This window comes from Misgurnus anguillicaudatus, chromosome 7 (genome assembly GCF_027580225.2).
Source record: "Misgurnus anguillicaudatus chromosome 7, ASM2758022v2, whole genome shotgun sequence".
Classification (NCBI taxonomy): domain Eukaryota; kingdom Metazoa; phylum Chordata; class Actinopteri; order Cypriniformes; family Cobitidae; genus Misgurnus; species Misgurnus anguillicaudatus.
The window spans coordinates 34,873,911-34,892,757 of record NC_073343.2 but is presented as its reverse complement, the minus strand read 5'-3'; the positions used below and the strand labels follow the sequence as shown (position 1 = coordinate 34,892,757).

Genomic DNA, 18,847 nt, shown 5'->3' with positions numbered 1-18,847 from the left:
ATGCACACCCAAGGTACAATGCGGGTGTGCATTATTTTCAAATAATTCAAAGGACCGGAGTCAATTATTCCTCTTATACCACGGTTACCACAAACATTGATCTGGTGCCTATTTTTAAGACATTTGACAAGTTAGGTGTGCATTAATTAATGCATACCCACGGATCATTTCTCAGCCAATCAGAATACAGCATTCAACAGACCCGTGGTATAACATGCAATAATATGTTGTGTGTTTAACATTTATTCATTTGACAGATCAACTTTGTGCATATCTGATAAAATCATATGGGCAATTATTTTAGTATTGGTAGCGATACTCTCTCTCTCTCTCTCTCTCTCTCTCTCTCTCTCTCTCTCTCTCTCTCTCTCTCTCTCTCTCTCTCTCTCTTCTGATAGATCTGATGATTCAGTACTTACAGTGATGATTGCTTTTAAGTGTCAATACGTCCTCTTAGATTAAAGGAACATTCTCAAGTGCTGCTTCATCTTCTGATAAAAGAAGCTTTTAAATCATTTAAGAAAATTCCCCTCGGTGACCTCCGGAGGTCCAACACTGCTGAGCTTCACAAAGGTTCTGGACAGTGTTGTGGCAAGAGTGTCTTCTAACACTTCCAAAACAAACTAAAAAAAGTCCTCCACACTTCAGTATGCGGCTCTGATAAGTCCATCTTCACACATCTTCTAGCCAGCTGTCAGAGGAAGAGAGATAGACAAACTGTGTGTGTGTTAATGGAGAGACATGTTGAAATACAGCATCATTTAGACATCTTCAGATTGCAGGCAGATCAGAGACTTTTAAAATAAACACTGTATTCATTCATTTGTCGTATGAATTGATTTGCTTTTACTTCAAATATATGTGCACAATTAAGTTAAAATATACATTAGTCTTGTATATGAGTTCAAGTTCATATATTTTTTTTAAAAAAGCTAAAAGATCGATTCATATTTTGAAACAAGCAAGTAAGCACTTTAAATGTAAATATTTGACAGATAAACATGAGAGACATGGTGTGTGATATCTTGCCGTCAGAGTTTACTGCTAAACATCACACCAATAATTTTACTAAAACCCGTCTGCTCCATGTTAACTTATGCTCTTATCAGTGAAAAACCCTTCACAAATTTGTTATAGTGCGCCTATCTTGGAAGGTCTTCATTTCTCTCAGTATCAACAAAGAAGCGCTAGCATTATTTGTCATCTACTCTGATTATGATGCAACATCAGTTTCACAATATTAGCTCATATTACACATCTAAATAATCCTTCTCTTTCAGGTCAAGCAGGGGGATTAAAATAGTTTGTCCTGTGAATGTATGCATGCTGTGGCTCATAGCATTAAATGAAGCACTAACTGAAGAATGCGAGACCTATAGTGAAAGTGTTATTGGATCATCAGGTGCATGTCTGCACTGGTAAGGTCTTGACCAGGAGAGAAGATGAGAGGACGGTGTTATGACACTGAGCAGAGGTCGCATCTCTTAATTATGGGCTGGCGTTCATAGCTAAGTGTTAATAACCAGACCTGATCTCAAATGAGGTGAGCTGTTGACCTCTATAAACACCTGACGGCCTATCAAACGCAGTGCGGGACATGAAACGTTCTTTGGCACCCCCAACAGGAGGAAATATCTGCACGTGCACACACAGGATTGAAGTAAATAGGATTTTTATAAGACTCAGATTGTGTGTATGGGGGGAGGATGAGCACATGTATCACCTTGAGCCAGACAGGTAAGTAATATGGTAATGAGAGTGTCTGCGAGGGTTTCTTCTCACACCGGGGGTTAATTGTTATTATAGGGGCAGAAGGTCAAAAGCCTTCCAACATGCACAGTTTTCCACTTAAACAAGACACTTAATATGATTGCTTTCTATGAGGGTTCACTTTAAATCTGAGTCCATCGGTTGTGGCTTTATGTGAATCGGCACTACACGCCAAGTGTGATTTGTTACGTGTGAGAACAGTAAGGTTTTTCATGAATTAAGGAGGTAGCTGTCACAAAACATATTCAATATAAGGCAAAAAGCATTTAATACAAACTATGACTGAACAAGTCAGAAACCAAAAATGCATTTCAGAGATTCCTTTATCCAAGTGACTTATGGTAAGTATACATTTTGATTAGGAATCAAACCCACAAACTTTTGCACTTGCTCTAGTTAAGCTATGCTAACATCTAACTCCTACGTTCAAAAATATTTATTATGACTTCATATTCTGACTACATTAGATTACACACATTTCCAAGACTTATTCTTTAGTCAAAATACATGATTGTGCTGGTGCATTAAAAAGAAAACCTACTCAAGAACCCCACACATCTTCTGAAGCTCTATAAGCAGCCTTCATTTTTAAGAGTATACTTTATTTTCATGCTATCCTCTACTCCCCGGCCTGCGTCACTGCAGTGTGGTCAACCCATATGATGAAATCTCCACAGACAGTGTAATGGATAACATGTGTTTGCTGTTGAACCCTATACTCAGTATATATTCACAGTCTGAAAGAGATCTCATGTGGGGTTTATCAGAGGTGTTGGGTGAAGCTCAGTGGGTTGAAAGAGTAGGGGTGGAGGCAGGAGATCTCTATAGGGCGGACACATAAAACTGGCAGTAGATCTGGATGTGTGATCAGTCGCTGAGGTTCTCTTTGCACTCTTGGACATCTGTGGAGCTACAGAGATCTGCTCGTGCGTTATTGTGATGGATATAATGTGCTAATGTCTCCAGGCTTTTGGACTTTGTTGGTGTTTGTAGTGTCTTCTGTTGAAAACTTCGTCTATTCTCATCTCCGGGATAACGTTTGCGCCTTTACCAATGGTAAGCTGGTATTGTCGTGTTTTATGGAGTATTTTATACTCAACTATCGTGAACTTCTGTAGTATTTTGATGTAGTTACTGTCAGACGCGTACAACAGCTTGGATCCTTTGACACAAAAGCATTTTTAAAGCATTACGCGGTTCGCGCGCGCACGCGTTTTGGGTACTTTTGCGCATAACTGATTAACCTTTCAAGCCCCATCTACACTGGAAGTGAACGACGCGAATGATTTGAACGATCCCGTTATAATAATCAGAGCTGTGTGCGCTTCAGAGACGCAACGCTTTTTATTTTGATCCAAAGCGCATTGGTAAGTCAACGCTTAATGCGTGAAACAGCGCAGATGTCACACCAGCCTTGAGTATTTCTGTAACTTAGTCGCTTCGTACACACTAGATAGTTTACACAACTAACGATTTTAGACAACTAAACGTGATCACACACACACACCTGACCGCGCGCGTGCAGTATAGTAAAGGCGTCCACTGGTTAGTCATCAATGTACGTTTAATAATAATATTAATACTAATGCATGACATGGCATGTCTGTTCATTTCAAACACGTGTTGTGCATTGATAGGCTATATTTTGTCGTTTTTTATGTTCTGTTCTTAATTTTGGAAAGTTCAACAATGAAAGTTTAACAGCTGTGTGAATATAAATCAGTATTTTTGACCTGGAGACCTGAGCTGTGTCTTATATGAGTTGCTGATGCCATTAAAAAAACATTTCTGGGCTAAATTTTGGGCTAAACATGAGTTTAAGATGTTTGGTGGAAAATATGTTAATCTTTAGACCTCAAGAAGGTAACTTTCTGTTACTGGTTTCTGTTGTCTTGATGTTATCTGGACATCTGCTGGACTAGTACAACACATATTTAGTCCAATGCATCATTAGTTTTGCTTTATTTTGCACGTTTTTAAGGTGAAATGCTGACATTGGGTCTGTTACTGTAACCTGCGGCTCTTGTGCCATACAAGTAAAGAAGCAATAATGTAATTCAGCAGGATTGTGTACAGCTTTGTCAAATTAAAGGAAGCAGAGAGCACTATAAACGAGACTCTTAACAACAGCACATGTACTGCACTTCATCGTCAAACACATCAAAAAGAGATCCTGTAAATATTTAGGCTAGTATTTGTAGGCTTTTAAACAAGAGTAGGTGGTCTGAAGTAACCCTTTGTTTGTGCTTTGTGTTCTTTCACGTACACATTGCACTACACTGCTGGAAATCACCATTTTTCAAAGCAAATGTTAAGACACGAACCCACAAAGTCGTCTCACCTTCGTGCACAAACTACATCTTACTTGATCCAAACTACACAACTGTTGCTTGACTGTGTGGAGACACAGCACTCATGACCACACACACATGATGTTTTTGTTAATATGCATCATTCCTGTTGTAATGCTTGGATCTGCTCCAGTAGAACTTGATCCAAGAAATGACAAAATACATGCGTCGCTTTCACTCGAGCATTAAGCTCAGCTGTGGATTTAGTGATGCCATTGTTTTCGGAGACCTTTCACAAGCACTTGTGATTGTTATTACTGCGTTTCCTCTCTTCATTCAGTGATGTCTCTTTTGCTAGAAACGTGTCCACCATTTGATAGTGTGTTTGTGTGATACAATGAGAATGAACAGATCACTATATAACATTATGGGATTTTGAGGGAGGGTGCTAAAGACTATTTAGGGGATTTCACCTTCAATTGCAGACCATTATTAAAAGAGGCCTCTTTGTTAAGAAACAATCCTCTTCTTTTTATGTAAATTTGAATTGCTGGTGTTTTCACGCCTGCTGCTCTTTAAGCGGAAGTGACGTACAAGTTACTTCTCATTGGGTTTTTTGGGGGGCATATTGCTCAGGTGCTCGGTAAGTAAAATATATCACACAATCCATATCAATGCCAATGAAATATTTGCTTGTTTTTCAGGAAAAAAACCTCGGGAGAGTTCTTAAACAGCCTTTCAGGAACACGTAACCTTTACCCGAGGAACTTGTCCTGGATCAGCTCTCGACAAACATGGACTGTTTTCCCATGCTTTATTTTCTGTCGGTAAGTGGGCCACGCCTATCCACTTTCCGTCGCGTGACAGGGTTGTTACATATTTTGAGAAAATTGAAAGGAATTAGTCACTCGTTCACTTTTATACCACTGAGATGTGTGTGGTTGGGTGTAGTCGTCGTGTGACGTCAGTTTAACTAGCATTTAATTCAACTTGTAGTGCAATTATTTATGAATTATTTGTGTATTGTCATGATGAGCGATATCTAATTGCTACTGTAATATAATACAGTAAACGACTGCATTGGATAAATACACAGTAGAAGAGTGTTAATGTAAATGCTTTTAGCTACACAAGGTGAATTTTGTGTTGTGTAAGATCACATTTTACACACAAAGAAAGTACGCTTCTTTAGCTACGGTAATTCTACTGTAATTAAAAAAAAAAATTCATTGCTGTCATAGCGTAGGAACTGTTTGAAGTTAATGGTGCTTTTAACAATTTACTGTTGACATGTTAATGTCTAGCGCATTAAATAGCACAAACATTCTTGGGCATTCTTCAGTACAGAGGCTTTTACGCAAAGCATAAAACTTTCTTATTTGAAGAACTTCATTCTGTGTAGTCTTACACGTTTTCTCATTCCTTCCACCAGAGACATCATGATTCCTGGTAATCTAATACTGATGGTTATTTTATTATGCCAAGTCCTACTGGGAGAGAGCAGCTATGCTAGTCTAATACCTGAGGAGGGGAAGAAGAAGGTCTCGTCTCATCATCTGGGTCATGACCTGCTGCTGGACTTTGAAGCCACGCTGCTGCAGATGTTCGGGTTGCAGATGCGTCCACGACCAAGCGACTCAGCGGTTGTGCCCCAGTATCTGCTCGACCTGTACCGTCTGCAGTCCGGAGAGCTGGAGGACGCTGCGGGTCACGATGTCAACTTTGATTATCCTGAGAGATCTACGAGTCGAGCGAACACTGTGAGAGGATTTCATCACGAGGGTAAGACCAACTATCAAAAGTGTTTGTTAAAAAATTGTTCAGTATAGCAAGATGATAAGAGGGCCAATTGTTTTGTATCGTCGTGTTAGTTTACATAAATGCGTTAGGGTTGACACCTCATTGAAAAACAGACAAATTAGAATTGTAAAGCTTAAAGAAAATCTCTGTGATTTAAAAACAGATGGTGGTCTCTTTGGTGCCAACGACACTTAACCTTTAGATATGTTATGGTTGACACCACATTGAAAAATAAACGATGAAGTTAAGAGGACATCAAAATGTAGTTGATCTGTGCTTATGTGAAACAGAACTGAATGAATCTTTATACTTTAATGAAGTCTGAAATTTGTAGGTTCACCACCAAGAATTAAGTCCATGTGTTATTTTTTTAAATAACGCACGGACCATGTTTGATAAAGTTTTTTGTACTTGTGCATCAATATTGCAGATAATATAATGCATTTGAAATTGATAAAGGAATCGGTGTCCTGATGTATTTTTCTTCCTCGTCTCCAGAGCACATGGAGAAGCTCCAGGCAGACGGCTCATCGGAGACTCCTCTACGTTTCCTCTTCAACCTCAGCAACATCCCTGAGGATGAGCTCATCTCCAGCGCCGAGCTTCGTCTCTACAGGCAACAGATAGATGATGCAAACTCAAATCTCGAGCACAATGGAGATGAAGGTCTCCATCGAATAAACATTTACGAGGTGTTGAAGCCTCCGCAGGCCGGCCAGCTCATTACGCAGCTCCTGGACACCCGGCTGGTGCGTCACAACGCGTCCACGTGGGAGAGCTTTGACGTGAGTCCCGCCGTGTCGCGCTGGACCCGCGACAAGGACTCCAACCACGGGCTCGCCGTGGAGGTTCTGCACCTGAACCGGACCCCCCGCCACCAGGGGCGCCACGTGCGCGTGAGTCGGTCCTTGCACCCAGTTCCGGGCGAAGACTGGGACCAAATACGGCCGCTGTTGGTCACTTTCGGTCACGACGGCAAAAGTCACCCGTTGACGCGTAGAGCGAAGCGCAGCCCCAAGCAAAGAGGCCGAAAGCGCAATCGCAACTGTCGGCGGCACGCGCTGTACGTCGACTTTAGCGACGTGGGTTGGAACGACTGGATCGTGGCGCCGCCCGGGTACCAGGCGTACTACTGCCACGGGGAGTGCCCGTTTCCCCTGGCCGACCACCTGAACTCCACCAATCATGCTATCGTACAGACGCTGGTTAACTCTGTCAACACCAATATTCCCAAAGCTTGCTGCGTTCCCACAGAGCTCAGTGCCATCTCAATGCTCTACCTGGATGAAACGGATAGGGTGGTCCTGAAAAACTATCAGGAGATGGTGGTAGAAGGGTGTGGCTGCCGTTAAGCGGACATATACGGACTTTTCCGTCTGAATGTTCAGACCCGGACACTTATTTATAACTTTTATGTTGAGATGTTTGTGTTTTTTGTGTCATTTTTTGTCTTCTTCTTGACCATATGATCATATATTTTGACAAAAAATATCTATATATATTTATATCAACATAATAAAACAAAAGTGTTCTTATTTTAAATATGTAATTCAGCTGTACAGCTTTTCATAATGTATATCAGACTGTAATAAGGGTTTTTCTACGAGAGCCTAAACGCCACTAAAATGTTTATTTACTGCTAGTATTTATTTGTTTAATACAAAGAAAGAAATACAGTTCACGCTCTCCCATCTGACCTGCTATATGATCCAAAGAGTGAGAGCATTGTTTGTCTACTTAAAATAGAGCACTGTGTGAATCTCAAGAGAATGTTAATGTTTTATCAGTCAAAGAAATCTGATACGTGTCACTTTTTCCTCCATCATTTCATCACAAAAAAACATCTTCCCAATATCATTTTCAAATAAATTGTAAAACAATTCAACAACAGTGTGAGATAATAATAATAAAGGTGTTGTGTACAGCTTTATCAGTGTTTCATGCATTATGATGTCACATTTTCTTATATTCAAACATTTTGGGGCGGTTTCATGGACAGGGCTTATCTAATGTTTGAGCTGCTTTAATTTAAAAACATCTTAATATACATCAGTGCCATTGTTTTGTCTCAAGATGCACACAAGTATTTTTTTTGTAAGGTGTTTGTAAAAACTACTTAAATGTCCTAAAATAACTAAAGCCTAGTCCTGGATTAATCTAAACCCTGTCCGGGAAACCGCCCATTTGTGTTGAAGTTTGTCCACTTTCAACACCATTTGAGACAATTTTCTGTATGGTTCAACAAAGGTGACCAATTTTTTTATATTTGAGTAAAAAAGACACATTTATTACACATTATATTGAAAAGATATTGTTTATCTGTAGGTAAACAAATAAGACTTAAGTCCACAAGCTGTTTACTTTTTAAGTCCTGCCATCAAAAACAAATAAAAGATCTTAGGATTGTGACGTCATCCTTGCTGTTTTACTCTCAGATGACTGTATTACAGTAAAACGGGTCAATGCAGACCTACAGTCTGTGCTTATCAATGAAGTAAACAGCTGATAAATAAACAAATACAGTCATGAATATTATGAATATTGGGATGTTAATGGTACAGCGTCGTGACGTCACGTCATCTCCAGCAGAGGAAACAGCAGGTGATTTTACGCAGTAAAAAGCTTCACGTGTAAATCACAATAGAGACGAGACACTGATGTTATTGACACGTCTGGAGACGCGGTGACGCGCCGCTCCTCTGTCTCTCGAGTCGCGACGCGTCTGCAGACAGACAGACTGTCAATCACTCCCATTTACGGCAGCGGAAGCGCGCGCTTATCACGCGTTTGTTAAATCCACACAAATAATCTCTGGAGTTGTGTTAATAAAACACAAACACTGTAAAGGAAACACAACGCGTGTTATAATGTGAAAGAAATACGAACTATGATTTAGGGACCATTTGTTTCCATTTTATTTTAATTTGTCAGCAAACTATACTAAAATTATGTTTATTAGTATATCAAATACTTACTAAACCGATAATTAGGTTTTTATTATGTAAAGAGGAAATATTATTAATGTAAATGTATTGTATATTGTTGTTGCAATATCTGCTTAAGTTATACATTTGGGTTATTTTCGGGAAATGGTGTCCCAGTGACTATTTCATGATTATATTAAAAAAGTATAGGCCTACTAACTTCCTCTTTTGACATTTAATTTTCATGAAAATATTGCATTTTTAGTTCACTGTAAAACATTTGCTGTAGTTATGCAGCTGTTTGCCAGTAACTTACTGTAGATTTATTTTTATCTAATTTATTGGCAACGGTTTGTTCAAACTTTAATAAACCTTAAACATTAAAAAAAATATCTTTACAGAATAAAACTATAAAATAACAGCCTCATGCAACACATTCTGAGAACCAAAAATACTCATCAACCTTTTTCCGTTTTTTTTTCTGATTTTGTTTTCCAAAAACACTTTGCATAATGCTGTACATTTTATAGTTTTTTTGCTGTAAAGTTAAAGTCTTGTCAGTGTTTAATGTTCGTTGATCTTTGTTGTCAGTAAATAACATAAATGTAAATCTACAGTAAGTTACTGGCAAACCAGTAATATATCATTTATAGACATTTTTGACAATAATATTGGTCGCAGTAATTATATATTAAATGTGTCGTCCCTATACTAACACACCTTCTGTGTTATTATTCATTGTGCCGCCCCCCATGGTCCTGCGATGTTAGATCAGAAATGTCTTGTCTGCAAGTGTTTATCACAAAATAGAGTAATGTGAGTAACCAACTCATTTAAATTTCACTAATTGGAACTGCGTTACTTGATTAAAAAAATACTTTGTTACATGTTTATTACAGCTAAAAATAGTGGATTTACATTAACAGAATTAATTGTAACATGTTACTCCCATCACTTTTTTTAACACAACTTGTGTTGTCCCTTTCATTTATTTTAACATGAAATAACACCTTAAATGTCATGAAACACACAGTGTGTAAAAAAATAACACATCATTTTTTGCAGTGTAGCATAAATTAGTATGTAATTGATTACAATGCACACACTGTAAAAAAAGCTGTAATTATGCAGGTGGTTGCAGTAACTTACTGTAGAAGATAAAGACTGAAAATGTTTCATGTTCATTTAACTTTAAACAAACTGTTGCAAGTAAATAACATAAATGTAAAATCTACAGTAAGTTACTGGCAGCTAGTTGCTAGTAATACCCATTAATTTCTACATAATATTTTACAGTGCAGTGAAACTATTAAAACCAGACTTTTGAAGAGTTACACTTTAAAATGTTGGGTTGTTTTCAGTCCAGTGTTGAGAAAAGGGACAAACCCAACCACTGGGCTAAATAAACCTAGAAAATGTTTATTTGTGACCCAATAATGGGTTAAAACAACCCTAATAGGTTGGGTTTGTTCCTTTTTGACCCATGCTGGACTGAAAATAACCCAGCACAGATGATATGAAGTCTAACCTGTGTTTGATGTTTGGAGGAGAGGTCCTGGCACAACTCCATAAAAGAATCACGAAATGTGATTTCTTGAAAGCAGTAACCTTTAAATACAATGATAAAAATGCAGATGTTTCTAGATTGGAATGAGTCTGTTTCCTGAAAATGCACAGATAAAACGAGCATTATCATCTTTAATCTAGGAGATAAAGGAGGGAAGCCTGTGACATTTGTCTTCTCGCTTAGCTTTCGTCAGATTACCTGAGCCTGGAGGTGACGGCTGCCACTTTCTCTTTGAAGGCTATATCAGACACAGATTATGTCAGATGAGGCAAGACAGGAATTTCATTTTAAAGTGGCTGAGGGCAGCCGTGAACAAACCGCCCTGCGTGAAGATAACATCACTCAAATCTCTCATGCAGAAACGTATCAAAACACTTTAAATCACCAATATTTTTCTACTTATTATAAGATCTTAAATGAGTGTTATTCAAAATGATGATTATATAAGTTACTGTATATATGTCCTTTCAACACTTCACATGGTTATGCATGATGAGTCTCTTGATTGACTTAAAGGTTCAGGTTTGACCTGCGTGCTGTCCGTCAATGGTTTAAGCACTTAAAGTGTTTGTTGTTGAGACAGAGTCTCTCTGTGCGGTCGCGAGCTCAGACGTGTCTCATCACGCATTAAGCATGCAGCGGTGGATGTGTGGTTTGTTTAGATGGGAGGAGATGGTGTGGCTAATAACGGCTGATGGAGGTGCAGATGGAGGTCAGATCCTCTTGTTTCATTCCCTCACTAACTGAGCCGAGCAGGTGATACGTTACACGCCGCCACTTCACATCTTTACAACAGCAGTGTAATTGGTGTCACACGGGTTCAGCCTGGCACTGAGGTGTACCTGACACCTGCACTCTTAAAAATAAAAGGTGCTTAGTGATGCCATAGAAGAACTGTTTTTTGGCTAATTGGTTTCATAAAGAATCTGAAGAACCTTTCTATTTAATGTAGTGAAAAAAGATTCAAACACTATGCAGACAGGGCTTAAGCCCAGACTAAAATGCATGTCTTAACTGCAAAGCTTGCACTGATAAAATACATCATTGTTTTAGATGCACACCAATAATGTTTTTTTGTAAGGTATGTTTTAGAATAACCAATGCCTAGCTTAATCTAAACCTTGTCTAGGAAACCGCCCCTGCATGACTCTATCACATTAATAAAATGATGTCTCGGTTGGGTACAGTGTGACCTGTAAGTGATTTACTGAAAGCACAGTGAGGAGTTGTAACACACATGTGGTTTTGACAACAAATAACCATTAAACACCATTACTGTCAGAAACACATGTTTGTTAAACATCTCCTTTCACATTCACAAAGACTCATAAAGTATTAATGAGGAAAAGTGGCTGTAGGGATTTTCTTCAGTGAAACGATTATCAGCACTGCTGTCAGTCAAGTTTCTGACTGATCAAAGACATTAAAGTGGTTAAAATGTCCTAAAATCTCCAAAAACTAAACAGAGTCTGTTGTTGGCGTACAGTAACACAAGTAGTTATGAAATGAATACTGTGACTCATTCGGAGGAATTTGATGACAAAATCTTAGGGCAGCAAATTACATAAAAGTCTTCATTATTTGGAGAACCATCCCAGCAAGCAATAGCCATTATTTCACCGTCTAAATTCACTATAGACCTGATATATTTTGGCTATGAGTAACCCACTTGTAGCCAAAACAAACTTGAATTTGGTTACATGTGGTTTGTGCCAAAATAACTTGTGAGATCATGTAAGCAAAGTCATTAGGTTTCATTTATTGGTTTATGTTATTTTGTTTACTTTTGGGCTATGGTTAGACGTCTATACAATTTTCACTGAAAGCCAAATTTTGCCTTGTTTAAGCCTTGACATCTGGCCTGTTAGACGTCTTTTAAATGCAAAATTGCTTGCTGGGATAGGCGAAACAATGCAGACGTTATCTCACCTCGCTTTCTTTCATTTACAGATAGATCAGCAATAGTCTTGACAACCCTTTATATACAATGTTAAAAAATTCTGTAGAAATTACAGTATTACCGGCAGCTGGTTGCCAGTAACTTACTGTAGATTTTACATTTATGTTATTTACTGGCAACAATTTGTTCAAAGCTAAATGAACATGAAACATTTTCAGTCTTTATCTTCTACAGTAAGTTACTGGCAACCAGCTGCATAATTACAGCAACATTTTTACAAGTAATGAGAAATTTGTGAAAAAAGCATGCAGAATTTTCCTAACAATAATGTCACAATAAAGAAACACAATAGTCCTAAACCATAATGCAAAACATAAATATTTTGTGTGTAAAACATAAATTACACACTGTAAAAAATAGCTGTAATTATGCAGGTGGTTGCCAGTAACTTACTGTAGAAAATAAAGACTGAAAAGGTTTCATGTTCATTTAGCTTTGAACAAATTGTTGCCAGTAAATAACATAAATGTAAAGTCTACAATAAGTTACTGGCAACCAGCTGCCAGTAATACTGTCATTTCTACAGACATTTTTTACAGTGTAGTCCTGGCATGGATGTCGCGATGCTGACCACAGACCAGATGTAGTTTATTTTGCAGGTAAAAGGCTTATTGTCTGGGTTAGGCACCTGTCAGCAGTGGGTTTGGCTGAAATGCACACAGCTAATAATCAGAAGTGCTGTTTACATTCTTTTGAAACGTACAGTAGTGTAAATATCAAACATTAATGACGTTTAAAGATTGATCTTCATGTCAAGGTTTATTGCACTTTGGTTGTAAACGTCCCATCATTTCTCATTCAGTAGTAAAGCTTTGATGTTGTGAAGCTCTTTTGTTTTGGGTGTAATTTTGGAGCGGGGCAGCGCGTCTCTGTGGTGGGCTTCTCGGCCCTCTTGTTTCATTAGGTAGAGCTAATGAATAGATGGCTGTCGGATATCCCCGCTGCTCGCTGTCTACTGGTCTCTACTTATATCCCATCATGCCTCTTAATCCTTCAAACAGGTGTTGTACCCTTGCGTTTGAAGTCCCTGCCTGTGGCCTTTAGTTTTGCCAACACAAGAGTCCTTGTTGTGTTAAATATGCAGTTTTATATGTATTAAAAAAACCTCAATAAATAGAAAAATAAAGTTTTAAAAGAAATGTTTACCAGAAATGTTATGCATTAAGAAAACTGGCATTTCTTGAAAAATAATGAATATTTTCCTGTTTCTTTGAGCATAAAGTAAACGTGTTATATGTGTCTTAATCTGAGAGATTTTTGTATGTTTCTTCTCCTCATACGGGCAGGTAAAGGAGACTCGCTCTTTGTACGCTGCCGTTTGAAAGCGCACATGAGAAACAAGATCCGTCACTCGATCCCAGGGCAATTACATCCACAATAGACCGCTTATTTATTCCACATCCTTTGATTTTCGAATCAAAATGATTTAAAAATAAAGAAATAAAATCAATATTTACTCCTGTACATATCTGAGCATGTCTGTCTTTTGCACATGGTGTCGTCGTCCGAGCGTGTAGCGGACGCGGGCTTTAAAAGCAGTGGAAGGGTTTGGAGTCCAGACCAGTCAAGCTTTTTCTCATGTTTGCAGACAGACAGGAGGGAAATCGTAGGGGGGTCATTCCCACCCTTTTCCTTTTTTCTGTCGGTATTCTTTCACTGAAAGGAGTGTGACCATCGGATCCGCCTGGGATGAAATGTCATATCTCAGAGTGATCTTTATCTCTTAATTGCTTCCTTTGTCTCCCATGATTCCCCAGGCCCTGCTGTGCCTCTGTGGGCAGGCCGGGCTTTGAAGTGTCAGGAGATGTTATGGGGATCCGGACCGAGTCGTGATGCAGGTTGAGACTGAAGAGGGTGCGTCTGATGGTCGCTGTGAGCTCCAGCTAAAGTTACTTTAGACCAAATCATGCTTTAACACAACCGGCTTCTTTCTTTCTTTATGATGCCCATTGCTTTAAATTTGTTTGCTCGCCTTCACGCCTTTTCATGCCATCATGTCATGTTTTTTGTAATGCAAAACTTTGAAGGGACAGAACGGACGATCATCTCCTGAAGTCATATAATAGCTTCATATAACAGAACAGACCAAAAGATAAGTACAAAGAGTGAGGTTTCATTGTAACGTGTGCCGTATGTTGTCTGTAGGGTCAAATCTGGCATGTCGAGCGTGGACGTGATTACAATTTCAGAGCTTTTTAAAAAAGATCATCATTGAAGTTCAGATGAAATGAAAGATGTGAGTTGTGTTGTGCTTGAATTCAATTCACCTGATTCTTCAAAAATTCTCCTTACCTGGAAAACGACACCTGGAGTAAAAAATGGCAGATTTTGATATCTGTGGCTGAACTTTTATTGTAAAAAGATAAACATAATATTGTACCACAAGTACATTACTTTGTGCTTTTGTATGTTTTTCATCTTTGTTAGCGTATAGTCAGCGAGTCGAAGTCAGTCTGATCCTCCGCAGGGACACGAGCAGATGTTCACTTCAGTGTGGCAGCGAGCCAAACGTGAAATATTTCACAGAAGAAAAGTGCAGAAGAAATCAAAGCGGGGAGGAACAGTCCATTGCTTTCAAACATCAGTTGGGATGTTTTAGCGAAGACAGCTGGGTTTTGACGCAGACGGCCCCTGCGAGCTTCAGTAACCAGCACATGCATACAAACATTGTCAATGTTACATGTGTCTTAGATGCGTGTACAGAAATGAAAGAGACAAACACATCATGGAGAAGAGCCACAGCTGTATGTGTAAAAGTTCATCAACGCAAATGCTTTTGCATAGAAATTTGCACCCCCTGCTGGTAGGAGGCAATAATTCACCAACCAACTTTATTCACCATTTTTATTTGCAGTATTTGAAAATGTTTGGAAGTAATAACTAAAGTGAAATGTAGAAGATGACATGAAAAATAAGTTTTAATGGTGTTTTTGTGATGAATATAAGTTAACCCTTGTATTGTGTTCCCAGTCAATTTGACTCATTTAGATTTGTAAGCTGTCAGAAAAACAAGTGAACCTGTGATTTTATTCTTGAAATTTTGTGACTTTTTCTCATTTAGGGCCATGAACATGCATGCAAAGTAAGGATACACTTGATGTGTTTTGAACACGAATAATGTTTTTTACAATTTTGATGTTCGCAGGTCAATTTGACCTATATTTTTTGTTCTAAGAAAACTGTATTAAATACATTTATTTGTTGGTGTTTTACTACCCTGAATGTCTATTTTCAATGTATGGGTGATTCTCACGAAAACTTAGTTTTAAAAATGTCAAGCATGAAAATGTAAAAATTGCTTAAATTTACTTTTTTTCCGACCAGACATTGAAAAACAAAGTCTGGAGTAAATGGGAACATTAATTTAAAAACTTTTACTTATCATTTAACACTTTTTGTAACATAATTTAAAAAATTTGTCCTAAAAAATCTCATTACCGCAACAGTCAGAAAACATCAACACTGACATATTTTCAAAATGACATGACAAACCTGAAAGAACATAATTTGGAGATTCTGCACATGCATTTAAAATCAAAGTATTATGCTTCTATTAATTAAATTAACATTTAATAAGCATCTGTTGCGGTAATGATAATCAAAATGTCGTGTAAGCATTCTGACAAGACAATATTTCAAATTAACAAATTAAAATGATCTTACCTGGTAGCCATCTTGAAGTAACTGGTCCATGTGTTGGTCACTCAAAATCAAACTTTATTAAAATTCTGTATGTGTGTTTAAACTGTTCTCAAAAAGTGTTGTGGAGGATGAGAACATCAGGCATGGACACATCATTTTCCTAATTTTTCTTCATTATTATTATACATGAATATTCAGTAAATATTTTTTCTGTCATCTAAAGTAGTCTAAAACATCCATTTATTTTTTTTCTTAATATTTTTGTGTTCATTTGATTACAACATAACACATGTTCAAACACAGCTGGACACATTGCGGTAATGAGAATTTCAGCAGAAAATGAGATAAAATGTACAATTATAAATTCTTATGTTGAAATCACACATTGTGCAAGGTTCATAACGGTTCATTATGAAAGCTCTTTATACACCCCTGATAATATAGTTTTGTATATTATTTTGCATTTCTGTCAAAAGATCCTTCTAAAAATTACACACTGCACCTTTAAACATGTGTATGTTAAAACAAGAAACCATGTTAGATAAAAATGTTTTAATAATTTTTTAAAACAATCATGTTAAAAATTGTGGTTAAATGAATTTCTAAAAATCATACTTTTTAATATGAAGTGTTTGTAATGTGTGACAAATCCTGATAGTAAAATTGTCCTGTTCATACCTCATTCCTTCTTGTTTTTCATAATGTAATATTTAGGGAATTGCATTGGATACAATTATGGTCCGTTTAACCCGCTCCAATAAAATCGTCACAGAAATTGAACAAAACAAAAGGGTTAAATGTCTTTTGTAATGAGAAATAACATAGGGCAGGACTTGATTTTGTCCTTTGGGAATTGATTGGATGGTTGAAAGCCTGTGGCCATTAGACAGTCAGATATCTCACGATTCCCACCCTCACGCTGAGACATACGCTCATGAAAAGAAAAGAAAAACTTGTTTGGAGAGAAAGCGAAGTTTCATGTTTTTAATTACAATAAGATTACAACAGCACATGGATTTATATAAAACAATGACCTGCACTGATAAATCATTACTAATAAACAAAATAAGACTTGATTTTATGGTTGCTCACTGTTTACCACACTGTATTTACTCTATCACTACTGTACATGCTGTTAATACTGTATGGTATCAATAAAGACTGATCATAGACAAAATGTGTTTAATGAGAGAGGTCATCTTGTTGTTGCCTGCAGGTTTATTTGAAGTTCATTGTGCTGTTTTTTTTTTCTTCTTTATAATGTTGAGCAGAATTAGATGAAGGTTCAGAAAGAAAAGAGCTTTAATGAAGAGCAGACACTGAGAGGGCACCACATCTCTCCAACGCTGTCACAACGCTTTCATTACTCAATCTTTCAGATGCTTGTGTGAGTTTGTGTTAAAGCTGAGTACTCTTATCAGGTGTGTGTGCGTGTGTGTGTGTGCACGTGCGTGCGTGCATGTGTATGTGTGTCTGGTGACCATGTGTTATGGTGGCCCGTGGCCACAGTGTTGCCCGGAAAAGCTCAGAGCAAAGAAAGGCATTAGGAAGTGAGTCTGTCTGGAGTGAATTAAAGCACAGGTAATGTAACTCTTACAAGCACTGACTGGAGGGGGTTACGAGAGAGAGAGATGATGATGGGAAGAAACAAGCAGACCGCTGGAAGCCAGTGCTAAAATGTTACCCACAGCTGATGTTTTGACTGCATATCTTAACAGTTTGACAGCGTTTAGTGTTTGTCATCACCGCTCTGCTTACATTAAAACTGTTTAAGTTTCATTAAACCTTCATGATTCACTCAACAGAGAAATGCCACCCAATCTGTATTCCTGATCCATGTTTTATTGGTCTGTGTTTGTGTGAATGTGTAAGAAACAGCTGGTGAGATAAACACATAAACTCATTCTTTACTGTAAGAATGACATACCGCCGTGAGGATCTGTCTGAGATGTCATTTCCTACTTTGTGGCTCTCTGGTCACATGACAACCAGGTTTGATTCCCAGAAACATCATTTTAATATTCTTCTTGTAGCTCACATGGAAGAGCAGTGTGTTTGCAAAATAATTTTTTTTCAATACAGATCTAAACCTATAAAGTAACCTGCAATTGTATGTTTTAAACCGAGATGTCAACGGAGAGGTAAAAGTTACAGACTGCAGCTTTAAGAAAGGTAAAACTGCAGGTGTTTGTCTGAAGTCTGACAGTATAATATAATACAACACCTCTGAACAATTCAGTTAAACCCTTTGGTAATGTTTTGTACTACAGAAGTACAGAAGAGAACTTAAAGTTGAATGACTGGATTTATAATAGAGTGGTTTTGAGTTGTGACACTTTATTGATGATGTCATGAGTGATGGCCAATTAATTTATAAGCAAAGTGAGGACAGAAATTGAACAGACGTTCTAGCAAACGCCATAAAAACTCTTTGACAAGAGGACAAATCTACAACACACTACTAAAGCAATAAAATGGGTAAAACTCGATTGGCAGAGACAGTCACCTGATACAGTCTCACTAAACTGCAACTGTGCTGCTGAGTAAATAGCAGTAAAATCCTGTAAATTGGACTCTCATTATGTTGCCCAATAAGCTGCTTCTTACACTGCAAATCCAACCTCTGTCTGTGTTTGTTCAATTAGATTTCGTGGTTGTCATTAAAGTGGTGCATGAAGAACTTCAGTCTGACATTACAAACACTGACACTTCATTTATGTTGTAGGAATAAGTTGCATTACACAATAAGAAACGTGTGTTGTGTATATTGTAACACTGTCTGTTTGCTCTGTAAACACATAAACAAGTACTGTGGGCGGCCCACCATAGAAGAAGAAATGTTACAGATGCTACAGATGTTCATTGTTTCAACATAATGCATGAGAGATTCAAC

The 18,847-nt window shown here is 37.8% G+C and overlaps 1 protein-coding gene across 2 annotated transcripts in view; it reads left to right on the top strand.

Annotated features, from left to right (window-relative positions):
• The window catches only part of bmp4 (bone morphogenetic protein 4), a 37,548-nt gene extending 30,084 nt beyond the window's left edge, over positions 1-7,464 (top strand). Inside the window, exons 1-4 of one of the 2 annotated variants that reach the window (XM_055172581.2) lie at positions 2,468-2,826; positions 4,766-4,888; positions 5,494-5,843; positions 6,360-7,464. In XM_055172581.2, the coding sequence (XP_055028556.2) occupies positions 5,501-5,843; positions 6,360-7,213 (1,197 nt within the window). In that variant the 5' untranslated portion in view covers positions 2,468-2,826; positions 4,766-4,888; positions 5,494-5,500 and the 3' untranslated portion in view covers positions 7,214-7,464. Of the gene's footprint in view, positions 1-2,467; positions 2,827-4,765; positions 4,889-5,493; positions 5,844-6,359 lie in introns of those variants that run through there. The other variant, XM_055172582.2, reaches the window with a different exon arrangement.
• Positions 7,465-18,847: the final 11,383 nt, after the last annotated feature.